Genomic DNA, 19,830 nt, shown 5'->3' with positions numbered 1-19,830 from the left:
TATTAATTGCTCCAGTATACACAAAATACAACACAGATGGAAATTCACTCATCCTAATGAAGTGCTCTTTAGTTTCTATGTTCTGAATGGATACTGGCTCCCCTGGTTGCATTCGGAGTTGCCATGATCACTGATTAACTACCTGCCAGCGAGCACCTTGCTTCACAAGGCTAAATCCAGCTTAATAAACAGTGATTTTACAGAAGAAAAATGAAAGCTCCCCCTCTATCCACTTATCAAACTACTGCATATGCATCACCAACACACACAACCAGTTTCCTCAGAACTCGACATCTGACAGATCATCAGGAAAACAGAGCTAATCTATCCGTACCCATCAACATCGTATCATAGGTGACTGCCAGATACTTAAGAAGCCATCCAAAAGAAATGTCACAACTCTTTTTCAAGACACTACAAAAGAAATGTTCCAAATAAAATAAAGCAAATGCACGTACAAGTAAATGAGCCAAAGAACTTAATAAAAAGAGATTGATTAAAATGAGGACCAGAATGTTCAAAAAGGACTGAGAGAGAGAGAGGTGCCAAAGGCGCATTAAATGGATTCAATGGCTTGAGGTTTTAAATGCTTTTGGACTCCTCAGCAATTTTTAGCCAAAAATGATAATTCAAGTTAGAATCAAAATTCTGATGTCACTTAGGGAAAAAGGAGGTTGAAATTTCTCCTTCGTAAGTGAGCACTAATCCACTTACAAAGGAGAAATATCAATTTATACTGATGGAAAACTTTGCCTACAGAATTTTAAAGCCGAGCACTACAATATTGCCCATTATTTTAAAATTCTACCCCATTAAAGTCTGTCTTAAATTGTTTGGTACAACGTTCCCATAGAGTGTATTACCTTATCTGTTTGTATCTATGTTTACAGCATCATCTGGATATGTTTTAGATCACTTAAGTTAGACTTCATTCCTGCTCTGTCACCCAAGCAGTTCTTTCAATAACTAATAAACTAGTACTAAACATCCTACCAATTTCTTAAAAATACAATTTAATGAGTGTTACATTTAAAAACTTTAATGAGAAGTGTAATAAACAGCAGGATAACAGTTCAATTTTCCCTTTGATTTAATGTTAGCTTTGGCATCATTTTGCATTGTATAAATATATATTGCAAGAAGAATAAAAAAAAAAAGGCTAATGACGTCTTTAGACATCTCGTCTAAAATTCATGACTACATTTGTTTCATTTCAAATGCTACTTGAGAGTTTTTCAGCATACTTGGCAGATTAGATATAGCAGCAGGGACAAACTGCAGCCATCCATAGGAGAATATACCTTTATGTGGGTGCTTTGGGGATGGAACATCTATAGCTGCAAGGCAAAAAATGCCATCATAAATTTGGATGGCATTTACAAAGCCCTCTAAAAAGTCTTTGCATATGATTATAGCTGAGGTATGATATTTTTGCAAGTAAAGGACCCAGAATAGATTTATGTTTCAACTATATCTTCCTGGGATGCATATGGATGCTAAATTGCAAGTGATACTAAAGGGAATTTTAGTAACTGAAGAGGACAGAGTAGAATTTTTTGGGTTTATTTATTTATTTAATTTCCTCAAAAATCATTTGCTCATTATTTGCATGTCATCAAACGACCATTGGCTACTCAGGCTATATTTAACAATGATGGCTGCAAAACGCCCCAGGCATGAGATGGAGATGGGTAAATATGCAGATTTTTTCGACTTGTGACCTCAGTTACTGCATGGTAATGTTTTCAAATGACTTTTATGATGACAAGACTAAGTTTGGTGCTAATATTGGTTTTGAAGATTTAATCGGTGTACACTGCCATTGAACATGTGCTTTAATTAATAAAAAGCTGTGGTCAGGATTAAAAGTAGCTCAGATAATTTACCACGGACTGTAAAGTCACCTGATTTCAGCACAATTTGAGGTGAAGAGTTTATAGGTTATTCCAAAGAAAGAAAATGTTGCAAACTGAATTCACGTGCATTGTACCAACAGATTTATAATTTGACAGCTCAGGAGTGTACTCATGGAACTGTTATGTTTTGCTATCTGGTAGTTCTTGGTGTTTTTACCATCTGAGTTTGAGAGTCACAGGACTGAAAAGTCATATTATTTCTCCATAACACCAAAAATAATTTGTAGGTAACACACAACTGTTGTGCTCTTTACTGGGAAGTGCCCGTTTCCAGTTGCACACCGGTGAGTGCCCACTGGAATGGCACTGCAGACCTGCCACCAGCAGTTCCCAGGCGGCAGAGACTTAAACTGCTTTCCAACAGGTGAGTTCTCAGACAGGTGAAGAAATCAGGCTCACTTTTCTGCATTCCCAGTGGCTTTAGGATTCTGGGATGGAAGACAGAGCACAGCAGTTTGGCTTTGGCATCATTTCCAGAGGAGTCGTGTATGGCCATGCTGCTCATGTGAGCTGCCCAACACCTCTCTCACCCATGGAACAAGTGAAAACACACCTGACAGAGAGGCAGAGGGCTCCCAGGGAAAAATCTCCCTGCAAGTTCCATGAAAACAGGCACAGGAAGGGCAGAGGTGACATGTAAGTGCTCCCTCCAGCGCTGTCACTCTGGCAAAGTGCTCGGCAAGAGCTCTGTCCTTACTAGACACTTGAGAATCCACATGAGAGGGACACCTGGTACATCCCCCCCAACCAACACAAAATGTCTGTGCACCGAGAACAAGAGCATTGGCATTGTTTGAATAAGCACACCCACCATGTAGTGCTCCGCGGTGTTCAGGGTTTCTTAGATATCCTGATTTTATAAAAGAAAGTAAAAGAAGAAAAAAGAAACAAGGTGAGAGAGAACACTATCATATTTCGTAGCAAGCAGGATACTGTGTGAAATCTTGGCCCAGTGAAGTGATAAAGGGGAAGCTTTCAGTTTGCTTAAGGGAAAACTTACAAGCAAATAGTAAAATTACCAAAATACCACATTGCAGAAAATGGGTGCATTAAGGTTCAATTAAGCTGTAAAAAGGAAAATGGCACTTTAGCTTGCAAAAATGAAGGGACAGAGGGAGCTATCAGAAGCAACTTTACAAGATTTGTATGCATGAGGATGCTGCTTCACTGGACCAAGAAAGCTACAGTATGGGACAGGATTTTTCTTTTATCAGACACTTTGCTATATAGCTTTGTCGAACCTCAGAAACTCCTGCTCTGGCATTATGAAATAATCCTACATAACTTGATCTCATGAGCTTAGGAACACAGAAAAATAGCCATGCCAAATCAGATTACAGGGATCCACCTAGTCCAGAATCCTCTCTCTGACAGTGGGAACTAATGGATGCCTAGAAAAGAGTAAAAGACCAGGGAAAGCATACAGTGATAATTCTCCAAAACACTCTCCCAATGATTTGTGATTCAAGGACTTCTAGGACAAAGTTGATATCACGGTATTGAAGCTGCTCGAATCCAAATGCACAGATTTACATTCCCCCCTCCTCCCCGTTTTTGGATTTCTACCCCCATGAGATTTCTACCAGTCACACAGAAAAGGTTTCACAGTTTGGTGCTGGCAAGTCCAGCGTTCTTGCCACTAACTCGGAATGAGCTAACAGCTTTCCAGCCCAATGATGTTATGTGTATAAGAGCATCCAACACTTTTTCCTACGTAAAAAAGTGACGTGTGCTGAGGTGCTCTAAGTGTAAATACTTTGGGAGATTTGATATTTTTTTTATAAAAAAAAAAACCAAGAATCTGGCTGTAAATTGATATTAACATTTTTCAGTATATGTGTAAAACACATGTTTCAGAAGAATAGAAGAGAGAAACTGTCACTCACTGGGAAGCTTTAGAGCTATCTGGCTCCCTGGGAAACTGCATGCAACTATTCTGGTGTCCAAGGGTTTGACCAGTGAGTTTCCTCTTCCTGCAAAGAATGAATGCAGAAGTAATAGAAAGTCTGAGGGGGAAGATTTTAGCAAATGGCTAAAGATAATCCTATTCTGCCCACTCCAGCAGGTAGGAAGCAGGTGGTGGTGGTGGAAAAAAAAGGGTGGGAAAGGAGAAATGCCTCTGTTGCCCTCCCAGCAGCTGGCACAGGGAAGGGCAGGAGACTAAACTAGGAGAGACCCGCACCCTCGCAGCTCAGCCCTCTGAAATCCCTTTGTGATGCTGCAGTGACATGCAACGATGCCGACAGGTCATCCCGGTCCCAGCACTGCCACATAACGTCAGGACGTTCTGCTCTGATTCTCTGGGGTCTTGCTGTGACTCCCTTTCAGGACAGAGCACGGCTCACCGGTACTCAGGGATTGAAACTCAGCACACTGGGCTGGTGCGGCGTCATTAATGCTGCTACCAGCAACACAAAAATCCCATATTCCCAGACAGGAACACTGCCTTCTCAAGCATCCTGCTTGTTTTAACATCCACTTTTCAGAGGAGTTTTTAGAAAGTTTTAATTTTCTAATCAAATTGGTGCCTACATGTGAATTTTTTACTCCATTTATTAAAAGAATCAGTAAAAGTAGGGTTCTAAAAAAAAAAAGCTTATCCTTACATTTTTATGGCATATTGACTTTGTAAGAGTCTACAGGCAGGAGTGATATATCAGGGAGTCCCTATATAACTTTACTTAAAGCAAAAAATTAGAAAGTGATCAAAAAGTTTTATAGAGGAGAGCAGAAACATAATTTTAAGTCTCTTAAAATTGCCTGGACTGTGAAATCAAGTAATGAACACTAGAAAAGGATCTGTCAGCTGGAATCAAAGCTTAGACTAGTCAGCATTTTCTTCCTAAACCTTATTATGGCAAAGATTTTTCATCTCTGCACTCTGTTCAGCCCAACAAATAAACTGACTTGACCTCCACCTGTTACCCGGTGAAGTCCCCTGTCATCTCTGACTAAACCCTATTCTTTTCCTTCAAAGCCCTCGGCACCACTGAGAAGGTGGGAAGACACAGCTGTGCACTGACTCAAATTGATACCAGTTCATAACCAGACAGCGTTTCACAGTACAAATTACAAGCAACAGAAGAGAGAAAAAAAAAAGAAAAAAAAATGTAGTGCCAATGAATTCTGGAAGGGGGCAACATTTTTCATCCATTTAACAATGAGATTTTCATAAAAAGAAGGGTTTTTTATTTTTTTTTTATGTGTGATATTAGGGACTAGCATTTGAGGTAAGAAACATTTTGCTTTTGCCATAACAATGAACCTGTGCTAACATCACATAGAAAGGACTGAAGAACATATCGGAAGCTATTTGTGCTGCTTTTATATTTCATAAGTTGAATGCATTAAACTGCTTCAAAGAGGTTCAGCTCCAATTGCACACAGGTTTCTAGACTTAGGAACAAGTCACAGCTATATAATGCAACATTGCTAAATAAAAAAAAATAAATATTATGAAACACAGAACAGCAAGATATGTCATAAGGAAACCCGTAAAGCTACAGCAGTCATTTCTTCAAATATATCATTGTGGCAAAACCATATAAGAAGCTTTCTAATACAAAGACATATCAGAAAAAGCCATTTCATATAAAGTTGGACTTCTCTGGGTGATTAATGCTACATTCAACAAAGGAGACAGTGTCTGTCTAATTACATTAAATACTTATCTTCTAGGGATTGGCAGGGTGTTTCTGCTCAATGTCACTTTTCATGACAATGTAATGATAGATCCGTTTACTTACCAGTGCCATTAGCAAAAATTGTAGTTTTCTCAACTGCCCTCATATCATGAAAATATTTGATTAACATACTGCAGCTTATCTAATACTTTAAGCAACATATTCTGCATAGTTTTCTCTCTATTAAAAGAACAAGATTACAGCTTGTAAAATTTTTATTGCACTCACACAAAAATAAATGAATAATGTGTGATATAGTTCAAGTATCTTACTAGTTCACACAACAGGTTTATTTGATTTAAAATATTAATTTGTACTTAAAATATTAAGATTTGGGGGAAACAAGCAAACAAACAAAGTCAGTACTCTGAGGCACTACTTCCCATCCAGACTTTAGTTATTATTTCCTTTTCATTTCAGCACATCTTTTGAAACTTTTAATACCTTGGGGGAAAAAAAAAAGAAAAAAAAAGAAAAAAAGCTTTCATTCCTTTGCTGAAAAATAGATATGGCCATCTCCCAAGTCTTTAAAATTCACCACATCGTGAACTGACTCTTCGGAGTGCTACTGTGCCAACATCCAGCAAACAATAACTCTCTGGAAAAGTGTACCCAGCCAAGGCAGTTTATATAGTAACAAGATAATTTCATAAACTTATATTGAAGAGCAAGGCTGTGATGTAACATGCTAGCAGTATATATCAGCTACCTGATATTTACTAACAAGGTTAAACTCCTATCTGTTTGTGTCAGCACTCTTCATAATTCACTTTTTAATGGATGGACAGGAAAAGTCAGCAGTGTATGGCACAGATCATTTTTGAAATAGGACAAGACAGCTTATGCCAGTAGCTATTCCAAAACATGCTCCCTCTTTCCATACCATCACATCAAGTCTATGCTCAGCAACTACAATGCTTCAAATCTACTCATAAACCTTTTGGGGGGTGGATTTCTATTTCTAAGTAAACAAGTAAATTTGAAAAACAAAGAATCTAGAGGAGGAGGTGTTACTATCAACTGGTACCATGTATAGAGCATCAGTTCTCAGCTCCTTGGGATCATATTCCTGTGCAGGAGAAGGCACATGGGCAGCTGCCTTCCTTCCATGAGGAGTTAAGACATCAACCCCATTTTGTTACAGCTCCTCACGCTGCCACAAAATGGCAGCAAGAATGTACCAAAATTGACTTGTATTAGGCATAACTCGACACAGCAACGCAGAATTAACCAAAACTGCCTTAAAATCCCTTGCAAGTGACTCTTGCAGCGAGAGGATGACACCGCAGCCAACTGCCACATGTGACTCTCCAAATTAATAATGGATTTAGGATATTCATTCCCTGAGCTGCGAGGGTTCAGGGTGTGTCTGCAATTATCGAGATATAACTCTGACACACATTATCCTTCTATCAATGTCATTTCCCTTAGTAGCCAACAGATTATCAGCAGCTTTGTGATATTCCAGGTGTCAAAGAAGAATTAAAACCACAACAATTGCACAAACAAAGGGACAAAAGATGGGATACGTGTTTCTGAGCCCTGCATATCAATTTAATATGTGCAGCTGACAATGATGCAAATGTCCTCGGGAGAGAGGCAGCAAGATCCGTGCCCAAACATACACACACCACCGTCAGCAAGATGGCAGGGAACAGAAGCAGTAGGATTCCCAGCCCAGGACACATGCCTCAGCAGGCAAAGCAACCCAACGAAACAATCCTCTGGTTGGGGAGAATTTTGGAAGCACCTGATATGGAAAAGGGCCCTAAACAAGCCAGATGGTACTTTTAGCTGGCAGCAGAAAGTAGGAGACAGCCAAAAACATTACAGCATTTCCCCAAGAGGCCAGCAAATCGATTTTTAACCATTTTTTTTCGAAGTGATGCTATGAATATAAAAAATAATGTTTTGATGCATTTTTGAATCGCTAATTTTATGAATAATACACTTAAGAAGGCAACAACTGGAAGAGATGAGAAAGCAGCGGATTTTGACTTTCCCAGGGTGGTTGTATATCTGACATCAGGTTTCTATTCAGTCACTGCCACTGTTTACTTGGAATTAAGTGCCAGTTTTTGTTCAGGGTTTTCCACATAACATTAAAGAGAAAAATCCAGCAAAAGTAGAGAAATAGCATTGTAAAACCACAACAGTACAGCAGTTCACAGGACATGGGAGAAAGGCTGTTTGTAAGACTGTTTTGCCCTCTTAAAACCTGTCTCCCCCCAAATTATTGGGTTTTTTAGATGATCATTTTTTAACAGAGGACAAACAATTCTTTAATACTTACGAGGTCCCATTTGGTCAGGGATTTGCATAAGAAATACAGCTGTTTAGGGGATCTTTTAATTTTTAAAGTCTCCAAATGGCCAGAGTTTGCAATTCTGCCTGGATGACAGGAGTCTTTTCAGGAATCAATTTGATGTCAGATGTCAAACCTTCCCTTTGACAGCCAGGAGCAGCTCCTTGCAGAGCACATTTAAGTTACATGTGGCTGAGTAGTTTTCACTCAAGGAATGGAAAAGAAGGGTGGGTTGTAAGGACTGAAAAGGCAGAGCGAGGCAGAGCAGTCATGAACCAAGTGGGAATGACCATCACCCTTTGATTCAAAGATGCACCTCACATCTAGGGTTGACCACGTTCCGAGGAAGAGTCAGGATGATGCTTTAATTCTGTTTGCTGTTATTTCAGTTAAGAGTAAAGGCAAGCCCTAAGACAGGGTTAAATCTGGACCACATCCAAAGTGCTTTCTCCGTTCAGAGCAAGGTAGTGCATTAGCGTGCTGCTTCAAGGATAATACTCCTGGAGACAAACATGGGCTGCTGTAATAAAATACTAAATACAAAGAAAGATAATCCATGCATTTATATTTTCCCAATCTTATTGATTGCAAATCCTTATTTTTTTTTAAATAGCAGTATTTCTCCTCCTATAGGTGGAACCTAAGACATTGCCTCCAGCCCTTGTCAATATAAAATAGTCCTATTCTTTTCCAGATTTCTGCTCTTGGAGCTGAGGACTGAAGGCACTACTTCACTTGGCTGGCTTTTGGGGGTTCAAAGACCTGCATGCAAATCCCATTGAGGCAAAAGAAGACTAGGTACAAAACAGTAAAACAACCTATAATTTTCCAGCTAATTTTAGCAACAGAATCTCTTATGTTATGCTTTTTGATGTATATTACACTAAAAATAAAAGTGAGAAGACTAGAAAGGATGACCTCAGTAGGGCTGTGCCAGAGTGGTGGGAGCAAGCAGAGGTGGAGTATGTTAAGGATCACCTGCTCTTCCCTGAGCAAGATACCAGTGGAATCAGAATAGAACTGTGGCCAGTATACATGCTAGATGAAGACACTGCTGAGGTTTAAGTGTCTTTGGAGATGGAAAATGAAAGAATTAAAATATCATCCCTTCTTTAGGCTCTGTGGGGGATCACTGCATTCACTCTGTGAGCTCTGGGGTTAGGGGTCAAAGTCACAGACTACTAACTCTGGGTGCACAACACAGCTGCTCTCACAGCACACAGACATTCCTGGAGGTGTAAAATGGCTCTGCAGCCACTCAACCAAGTTGTTACCTGAGCTAACAGGCTGCTAGATGGATTTCGTGCTTCCCTGTGCTCAGTGACTGCTGTGGTCAAAGTGTTGGGGCAGCACTCACCTTGAAAGAAAATAAAGAAAGTAACTGGGGAATGATTTATTCACTACTTCTGGCAGTGAAAAAAACCCCAACAAACCACTACATCAAGCAAAATGATCAGGCAACAGACAAAAGAAGTGGTTCTTCCTTACTCAGCACCATGTAAAATGGAACTCCCTGCCGTGGGATGTTGTAGAGGCCAAAATAAAGAATGGGTTAAAAGCACATCTCTGAAATAAAAGTTCACTGATGGCTGTCAAACACAAAGATGTGAACAGAGCCTCTGGCTCATGAAACTAAGCTGTTTGCTGGCAAAATCCGTGAGGCTGTACTCTGAAAAGCATCACTGCATGCCTGTCCTGCTGTTGTATTCTTCCTGAAGTGCCCACAACTCAGAGACAGTGAACTGGAATAGGTGAGCCTTCAGTGTAGCTGAGAAGAGCCATTTATTCCTCTCTGTGGGCAGATCCACCGTTGTTGTAGGCTGGAATGTGCTGTATCTGGCAGTTGAGAAGCAGGAAAATTACAGTAGGTATCCAGTACAATGAAATTAATACATTAAGGAGGATTGCTCCTCACCTTGTGCAGAACCAGGGGCACATCTAAAGTCAGTGTGGCTGACTGTGTGGGAAAGGGAATGGAAAAAAGAGATGTAATTGGGTCTTCTTCCTGGTCCTGTACCATGTTCTGGAAGCGTTCAAGCCATGTTGGACAGGACGCTGAGTAATCTGGTCTAGTGCAAGGTGTCCCTGCCCATGGCACAGGGTTGGAATGACATGAGCTGAAAGGTCTCTTCCAACTGTTCTATGATTCTCCCTGTCCCCTAACACCTAACATTGCACATTTTAACTTTGGGTGAAAATGTTTCCTTTAAAATAAAACCTGTTTTCTCCTCTAAAGCCAAGATCAAACATGTGCAGGGAGTACAGTAGCTGCACTGTCTGCTATGCAGTGGAGTGATGGTTGTACTGGGAATGTTAATAAACAGTGCCCAGAGCAGAACTTCTGCATAAAAAAAGTGTGTATGTTACATCTCTCCCCCTCTCCCCTGTCTCATGCAGTATTTACACAGCTGTGCTTTGTAAAAAGTGTAGGGGGGTTTATTATTATTTTTTGGTAATTTATTTACCTAAGATAGCCCAGCATCTGTTTTGTGGTGAGCTTCTTTCACAAAGTTTCACAGTTGCCTTGACTTGATGCAAAAGGAGGTCATGGTCCTTACTCAGTGATCTTAAAACCATTTGTTTCAACCACTTAGCCATTCTATTTGGCTAATTTGTGTTCTGCTCTGTGTTTTTGGTTTGCCCTCTGCTTGGAAATGTGCATCCTTGGGGAACTGATCTGGCTAGGTGAGTATTTTAGCTATCTGTTTTATAAAATGCAGAAGTGCACAGGAATTTGCAATAATATGCATCATTTACTGGCTCTCAATATGTACTGTATATTGGCTCTGAAGATTACTAATATTTTCCAGCTGCCTCAAAAAAAAAAGAAAAGTTCAATGGAGTCTTTGCAGTGGGTCCTTTCCCATGACTGCCTACACAGGTGATGAAGACTTTCCTGTGTCCTGAAGAATTAATAAGCCTGAACATTTCTATACCAGCAGCATACCATAGGAGATAAAATATTGCTTCTGCTTCCCAAACACATTAGAAAAAGCAAGTCTGCTGATCTCAACTGCTAAGACAGCACATGAAAGGAATGTAGTCCATTTCCTAACCAAGATCTAATCTATAGAAGAGTTTATAGATCCAAGTCAACATCCTGAATTGGTCCCAGAAGCAAACAAGAAAACCAGTTCAACTTTTGGAAGACAGGTACAATAGTTTCAGTGTGTTTAATGCCATTTTGCAACTAAGCAGCCCCAAGCTGCACTATCAGATGATCTTCAAGGATATCTGAGAGGTCAGAGGAGACCTGTCTGGAGCTCACAAAGATTCATGTTGGACAGACACTAAATCAGCAAGAAATGCACAGCCATAGTCAACCAGAGGAGCTTCTGTCCTTCGGAGCTCACTCTGGAAAGATGCAGAAAAAGTCTGTTTTTGTCCCAATACCAAGGAAGGCTATAGTTTTCACTTGGTGTCAAAAGTGAAGCCCAAACCACAACACTGTCTTTGCTTTGTGTGTCCATGTTGGAGACTGTTGTGGACAGAGGCTGAGGACTCCCCCATCCCTGGAAGTGTTCAAGGCCAGGTTAGACGAGACTGGGAGCAACCTGGTCTAGTGGAATACATCCCTGCCCGTGACAGGGGGTTGGAACTGGATGTTTAAGATCCCTTAGAATCCAAACCACTCTGGGATTCTATGATTCTATGTCCAGCAGAATGGGTAGCAGAACACAGCTCTGCCAGCAAAATGTCTGAAGAACTTTTAAGTCCATGGATGAGCAATACAGCACTCCCATTCCAGAAATCCTGTTGTCATCAGGAAGCATTGTTCCAGCCATTGTCAGAAAACAGTTTTCCATGCATTAAATGTTTCCTATCAATCTGAAAAATGATGCAGGTGATGCTAATTGTGTGCGAAGACAGAAATAGCTCAGGTGATCTTACGTTGTGACACAGAAGATCTGCTTTTAACTCAGTCAGAGAAAACTGTGTATGGGTGATGCTAGGACCAGGTCAGTCAAAAACAACTTTAATTTGATAACTAAAGTAAAATTCTTTCTGCATTTTTAACTCAGAACTCCTACAGCTCCATAGTCATTTTTAAATGATGCATTTCCTGACATCTGGAACTGGATATGAGAAGCAAAGCCACAACACTGACTGACCGACCGACTTCTCCGGGACCATACTGAAGGGATGTTTTCCTCAGGGGATTACAGCAAAGCTGAGGCATGTGCTCTAACACTTGCATGGGATTACTAATTTTATTAAAAATGGAAAGTACGGTTTAGACTGAATTTCAGGGCCAAGCTTGTTGTGTTGTCCAGCGTCTGGAAAAAAAATAAAAGGAGCCTTAGAGGGATGTGAAAACATCTAGAACTTTTCAATCTGAACTTTTTCAATCAGCAGTTCTTACCCCACCTCTAACTGCCTTCCATGACTTTGAAGCAGCAATGCCAGCAGCATGGCATGTTGTCACAGGTCTCATGCTACTACATGAATTGCCAAAGAAAAGCTGAGCTATTGATCCAGTGGTAATTTGCTGTCAAAATGATTCTGTCTGTTATGGCAAATGAGCAGTGTTAATCATTTGTCTTGACGAATGCCATGGCAAAAGACTGACAATGCTTAAAGCATCACTATGGACCTGCTGCATTTTTCCTGGCGCCATTAAGCTTTTGGTCTTCGCTGGCCTTGACCAATTAGAGTTTAAGTTATCCATTAAGGTGCAGTTCTGGAAAAGTTCTGTTTAAAATAAACAACAACTTATATTGGTGAGTAACTCATCAACTATGCAGCAGCCTGATTCTGATTGCCTGGCAGAGAAACACACACATTTTGTGCAGTATCTGATAAAAGATCTATAATGTGCTAACACAAACCTATCATGTAGCACCTGTGACTAACAGATTGTGATATCAAAGTCTTGATGCCTAAGTGCTCCTGTAAATGCATTAAACTTTTAGCGGCAGGAACTGTAGACTGCCAGTGACAAGGAGCTGATATGGTATTTCAGTAAAAGTTGATAAGTGTTATTGCTCTTAGAAGAAAAGAAAAATCTTATGTTCTTGAAAACCACTGGGCAGCTTGTGTTTTGATGGGATACTGTAATCCAGAGAGCAGGGATACGGGAACACATGGACTCTATGAAAAAAGGCATTTCAGAAAAGCTCTGTATTCTACAGCTGCTGGAGTTCCTTGAAGTATGTTCCCGTCACACGTTTCACTTCAAGCATCTACCTGTTCACTTGAAGCCAGATTTTTAGGCAGTTGAATGCACATGAGGCCATGTTTAACTTCATGTACCAGTAATGGAAGCATGAAGTTCCTCCTGAACATGAGGAAGAACTTCTGTATTGTGCAGTGACTGAGCACTGAAACAGATTGCCTAGAGAGGCTGAAGAAACTCCCTCACTGGAGATATTCAAGACTGGACACAATCCTTTGCCATGTGCTCTGGGATGACCCTGCTTGAGCAGGGAGGTTGGACCAGATGACCCCACTGTGGTCCATTTCAACCTGACCCATTCTGTGTGAAATGTTCCCACTGTCTTAAGATATTAAGTTCAATGGAGGAAAAAAATAGCCCCCGTGCCTGCTGGTAGATGTGCTGAGGTGTGTAATGAAGCTGCTGCACAAGGCAGGTACGATTGGAATGGCTCTGGGAGTGTGCTGCCTGACTTTGCACACCGAGAATTGGAGGGCAAGACAATGTCACATCTGGGAAATACTGAGTAAGTATCATTGGCAGGGATCCTGAGTGTAGACCTCCTCGGGTCCAAGGAAAAGTGATGTTTCCTGGGTTTTGTCTTTCTTCAATAGGTCTATGAGTATCCAAATAGTTTAGTTCAAGGAAATTAATAGAGATCATGAAATTCCTGTGTCTAGTTACAATCTAGTGAAAACTGCCCACTATAGCAAGTCACTGCAAAGAAGTGCCAGAGAATTATTTGATACTGAATACTGCAGGTCTGAAGCTGAATGTTTTCCCAGTAAAAAGGGATTATTTTTCTATTCCTTATTTTGTATAATACATGGTTCTCATGTTTTTCATCATATTTTCTGCAGTCAGTCCCTTGAATCATTGGCAGTAACGTAGCACAATCATTGGAAACTTCTCTGGGCTCTGAGTTAGTGCACGGCATCAAGTCCTTTGATGAGCCCATAGACCTTTTGCCTGAGGACAGATCAGACACACTCTGCATCAGTGATGCTGGGACACACTACACATATTTTATCTTCTAGGCAGTGCCAGGCAACAACTGTGTTTAGGGCATAAAGAATGCATAAAGAACACAATCTAGGATCTCCCTTATACCACTTTCTCTCGAATTTCCAAGATATAATTCCAAACAGACTTCAAAAACAAACTCTTGTGGTCATCTGAGCTATGCCTGAATGAGTCTTTCTAATGCATACGGCATAAATAAAAAGTTTCTTAGTAAATATGAAGAAGTTTTCTTGCGTGCTGAGAAGAAAGCCCCTGCCAGATTTAAGAAAAGCATTATTGAAACAAGAGTTTGGACTGGTTGCCTGCATGTGGTTGTTCCACAACCAGCAGTGGGGAGAGGCACAGCACCATTAAGGTAGGGGTCACTGCCACTGCAAGGGAAATACTCCAAAATAAGATCTCAGCTCCTTGGTTGCATAGAAATTCCTCAGAACCTGTTTTCAGACAGACCCATAGATGCTGGCATGAGAACAAGCAGCAGTAGCCCAAGTGGTTTAATGAGCAATCATGAGGCTGACTTTAATAGCATCGTTACTACTGAAGACGTGTCCAGCAGTCTAACGGGAAGCTCTCGAGCTTACTGCAGGTTCATATAAAATTATCAATGTCATAAGCCTCTGGAACTGTGATTTTCTCTTTCAGACATGCATTGCAAGTGGTAATTACTGATTCCTTAATGTTTCTGCACTGAAAGTCTCATTTGGTTCCTGGGATTTTCAAGGTGAAGACACACAAAAGCCCAGCAGAGCACGATGGGAGGAGAACAGCCAGGGTGGAATAGAGGCAAGGGGAGGTGGATGATCAGGACATGAACAGCCCCATCAGTCTTGCAGTGGAAGAAGGACTACAGAGCTTCAGCCATTTTGCAAACCAAGCCGGTCAAGACCACAGTCAAAGCAGAGCTAATTGTCCCTTCAGGTATCTCAGGAGGTGCAAGGAGTACAAACATGTACCTTTCCTGGGATTACTGTCCTCTAGGGACTAAACTACCTTGTGGAAACACAAATAGAAGATTTAAGAATACAACTAGAAGATCTAAGTAAAGAAACCAACAGGATACTCTGAATTTGCATCTTAAACTTTTTTTCCATGCCACGCTGTAGAAACACAATGGGAGCAGAATTGGCAAACACCATCCATATGCTTCACAAAATGACTGACGGAGCACAATGTGAACATTACTTCTGGACTGGATCAAGAGAACGCATTAAAAAAATGCACAAGTGGAATACAGACATACATTAACTCAATCTTCTCTTATTATGGAATTAAAAAATGTATACCTGTAATTATGGCTTACCTCCATTACAAGCAGAGCTGCCACAGAACTGAACACAGGCCAGCTTTGTGCAGGAGTTCAAAGCCAGTGTGATGTTGCCTTATTTTCTTACTAACATCATCTTTATCCTCTCTTGCCCTTCTTCTCAGTTAATAAGAGTTATGTACTGAAAGTGCTGAGATAAAGTAATGGTAAGGAGGATACCGCAAAAGGTATTTGAAAAGCAGAAGTAATTTAGTACCTGTCTGCTTTGTTTTACTTCCTAAGCCTTCCTATTGTGAAAGGAAATTCATCTTTTCTGGCAGACTCCAGCCTTTTTAGGGCGGAGAGCTCCCCAGGAGCTTTAGAATGCAGGTAAATGGATGTGAGACTCAAGGAGCACAGTACAAGCAACATGGGATTAATGTTGAGTTTTGCTTTGGCTGTCACATCTGACGTATAAGGAGAGTGCTGCATCCTTGGTTGCAAGAAGTATCTGGATGTAAAAACACAAGGCTGAGTCTTTGCTCATTGCTATAAGACTGAAATGCCACAAATGGAAAGGTCGTGTTGCTGGTGGGTGAAGCTCGCAGGATCTACAACCAGGTGGGTGAGGCATGTGGGATCTACACCCAGCAAAGTTTCCACATGAGACAGACGTCCGGGTGCTCCAAGCAGAGCATGTGAAAGCTCAGAGGAAGGGCTGTGGATGGACAATAGGTGCAGCCTGTATCCTGCACACAGCAGGGACCCAAGAGTAGGCACAGGGGAAGCATCCACTGCCTAATCTAAATAGCACACAGAGTGGTTTTGTCCTCTTCTGTTCTCCTGCCAGTTTGCACATATGTTCTGAGTATACAGCCTGCCCTCCAAAGACCACTTACAGGGGCAATCACAGGGAAGCAAAGCAGGGAGAAAGTATCCAAAAAGGGAATTTGTTCAAGAGAAAAAAATGGAGACAGATGTAGAGCGACTAGTCACGGCTGGCGGTAAATAACCCTCTGCCTGGAGTGCTCTAAGAGGAGTTTACATATTCCATTTCATATTTCCTTTCTAGGAAGTCAAATCTTTGTTTTCCTGGCATTTGTTCTTTTTCCCTTCTGTATGGTCTGTAACTGTTTTCTCATTTTTCCTTTCTCTTCTATGTTTTGCTGTCTTTCAAGTGCATTTCTCCCATTTCCCCCTAATTTTCCTGCACTGTCTCACGCAACATCCTTTACTACCATCCTCTCACAGTCTCTGTGCCATGAGCATGCGGATGCTTCACACCTGCTCCTGTGTTTGAATCTCCCCTCTTTCTCATGTGCACACCTCAAAATTAAGCAAATGCAACACACAGAGACAGAATATTCATCCTCTCGCTCCCATAAACCTGTCAAGGCATATAGGCCAAAAAGCTATCTCTGCATAAATCTAAATCTCCTGTGAGGAAGCAATCTACTCAGAGGCAATAAAGCCAAAGGATATATTATTATCTTTGGTGTGGATCCTACTGGGCTGGGAGGTTGGCTGCTGGCTCCTCTCTGAACTTTCCTTCCCAGCCAGAGCAGCCATCCCACAGACAAGTCTAGGCTTCCTTTTCTTGGTCTGATTTCCTCCTCCTGTTGTTTGGCCAGTAACCCAAAGAACAGGGTTTAATTATGGAGTTTGGAAACCTGACCTACACTACTCTGCCAGCACAGGTTAAAACTTCAGCCTGTCTTCTGAACCCGGATCATTCTGCACTGCTGATACCTGTGTTATCCCATGCAGCATAAGATGAATTGCATAGAAGAAATGCCAAGTCAAACAAAAAGATAGGCTTAGTCTTCAAGCTTCTACTGCGAATTCACTGAGAAAAAAAGCAAAACACTGAAGCTCAGAGATTATTCCATGTTAAAACTGTGCCACCATTTTGATTGTAGATTAAATAAATGGCAAGGCCTTTTTCTGTAAATAAAGACATCAGAAAGGATGGATCTGAAACAGGTCCAGACTCCAAAGCTCCCTCTCAGAGAGGAATGTCGCGGCAAGCCACTGGGTAATAGGGAATGTTAACATCACTTGTACAGCTTTTAGAGCACCAATTTATTTTCTAGGCAGATGCCCCACTGAAGACCCATAAAACATTTTACACTTCTGGAGATGAAATATCTGTGTGAAACACAAAGGGCCACACGTTAGTATCAGACCCAGGTGTGATGTCTGTGCACAGCAGGATGTGTCCCTTGGGGGAGCACCTCATGCCCGTGACACACCACTGCTGCCCTGGCATGGAAGGACACTTCAGTACTGTTTTGTCCTTCACCACCGACGAGCTGTGGCTCTTCAGGTAACCTCTCTGTCAGCTGTGCTCTTGCAGTGACCCTGTTTTACAGAGAAGCTGAGGCAATGAATTTAGAGGACAGGCTGCTGGAAAACCATGGCAGAAGCACTGGGGGGGGGGCTGTGTGGATATAGCACAAGGGTGGCTTGGAAGTGCATCCCACATGGGCAGGATAAAGCTCTTTTTCTTCATAGCTGTGACAGTGATAGATGGCTTGGTGAATCTGAGCTATATCGAGTTGGTACCTGGCTAGAGTCCCTGATGCTGCAAGGTGATTGTCTGCCATTTTACAGGCAAGACTAAGCAGAATCTGGGATTTTTCTATAATAAGTGAGGAAGGTCATCAGGAAGGAAGAACCTTCTCTCCTCTGACTTGTTCTTGCCTTTCTGAGCACCTCAGGAAGTTTGACATGGGTAGCTGTGCTTCTTCACAATGGGCACCCAATGGAGCCAAGGTGGTGGAGGTGCTTCGGAGGTGTAAGGCTTTAGGCACTTCTCTTGCTCAGCTCAGCAGCTCAGTGCCACCATCTAGCCAGGACTTGGATGAGCCAGAGGTAATGACCACATGTGGGGAAAACCACCAGAGGTGACAGCAAAATTAATAGCCAACCTCTGGCTGTTGCACAAATGGAGAACATTTGTCATTAACAAAGAGTACCCCAAACTTTGGAGGGAGCTGCTCCCCCATCTGACAATGATGTAGAAGCAGTGACCCACTCAGCTTTTAGCCATCTGTGCCTGCACAGGAGGTTGTGATCTTTCCCTTTCACTGTGCACTGAGCTTTGGTGCGTGTTTTTGCCGCTCCATGAGCAGACTGGTTTAGTACAAGGTGAAGCTCTGCCTTACATCATCTGGAGCTGATGGAGGAAACAGCCTCTGGTGCCTACAGAGCAGGACACCTCACTGCAAACACCAGAGCCCTGGGGACGGCAGTGGCGAGGCAGTCACGGGGAGCCTGGCACTTGTCTGCCTGCAGGTCCACCCTCTCCTCCTGCCAAAGTGCCACATCTGCAGTCAATAAGGGCCCACAAGCTGGCTCCTCCTCATTAGAGCAGAGAGGGCAGCTGGCAGGGGATCCTCCAAGGGCTCCCAGGCACAGGAATCAGTCCCCTCCCAGTCTGGAATAGCCCAAATTTGGTGACTTTCTGGGCATGCTGTAAAGGACAGCTGTTTGACAGGGTCTCCAGAGAAAGCTGTGGGTATGTTTCCTACATGATGAAGGATATAGGTGGCTGGCCAAGTGCCCACAGAACTGATTTTAATGCTGTTCAGGTCGAATTTACTTTTCTGTGCTGTATAGTTCATTATACACAGTGCCCTGAAAAAGCATGTGTTGTTTCCAAACAAACCAAACCCAAACTATTTTAAATCCAAACAAACAAGAAAGACAAAAAATACCTATTGCGAAAGATCTTTTGCATTTATAGAGGACCTTCTCAAACCCTGGGAGGCTGGAGATGAAGGCACCGCTTGCCTTCCTCTAACAAACAGGACTTCTGATATTTTTATTGGCAATAAATACTTGATTATTTAGCTGTAAGCAACACTGAGGCATTAACTTCACCTATGCATCTAGCACTGACCCAGAAAAATATTTCCAATAGTATTAAGCACCCAGATGATCTCAGGATAAGTAATCAATGGACAGTTAAGTATGTAACATAACAACCCAAAAAAATGATCAACAAGAAAGATCACACACAAAAATTAACCGAGAAGAGAGACCGAAGAGCTGCTTCCTCAACCTTCTGAAGTGTAGCACCCAGTGATATCTGTTTTGATATGAAGCCTCCAATCACACTTCACAGCATTACAGATTAATAAAACAACTCCTTCTGTAAGTCTCTTAAAAGTCATTACTAAGTGAGCTCAAGTGTTGTATAATGCTTGAAAAGTCCTTCTACCTTATATAAGTTTTGGGATATTTATTTAAGCAGCATAACTGATGGGGCACAGCCCAGACAGGTACTGCTTTTTGCTAGAAAAAGCTATCCCACAACGGAATCTGGACATTTTGACAGAAAAAAGACCGCCTATCTTTTGTTGCATTATTTAAATACTTCAAATATTTGGCCAAAACACAAAAGTGACACGCTACAGAAACATTCACAGCTGCAGGAGCAATAAAACCACTACTATATTTTCATTAGACTGACTGTTTCCCAGAAGTTACAAGATGTCTAG

General features: G+C 41.6%; 1 protein-coding gene across 18 annotated transcripts in view; it reads right to left on the bottom strand.

Moving 5' to 3' along the window:
• NFIA (nuclear factor I A) overlaps positions 1–19,830 on the bottom strand; it is a 410,570-nt gene that overhangs the window by 58,255 nt on the left and 332,485 nt on the right. For 8 of the 18 annotated variants that reach the window (XM_027694338.1, XM_027694337.1, XM_027694341.1 and 5 more), the window contains 2 exons: positions 3,803–3,889; positions 2,728–2,766 (listed from right to left, as the gene is read on the bottom strand). The exons of 7 other annotated variants lie outside the window; for them this stretch is intronic. In XM_027694338.1, the coding sequence (XP_027550139.1) occupies positions 2,728–2,766; positions 3,803–3,889 (126 nt within the window). The remainder of the gene's footprint in view (positions 1–2,727; positions 2,767–3,802; positions 3,890–19,830) is intronic. 3 more of the 18 variants (XM_027694344.1, XM_027694349.1, XM_027694347.1) reach the window with 1 other exon arrangement.

Source organism: Neopelma chrysocephalum, unplaced genomic scaffold (assembly GCF_003984885.1).
Source record: "Neopelma chrysocephalum unplaced genomic scaffold, ASM398488v2 Primary Assembly neopelma1_97, whole genome shotgun sequence".
NCBI lineage: Eukaryota > Metazoa > Chordata > Aves > Passeriformes > Pipridae > Neopelma > Neopelma chrysocephalum.
Note: the sequence above shows the minus strand (reverse complement) of the source record. Positions and strands in the feature narration are given on the sequence as shown.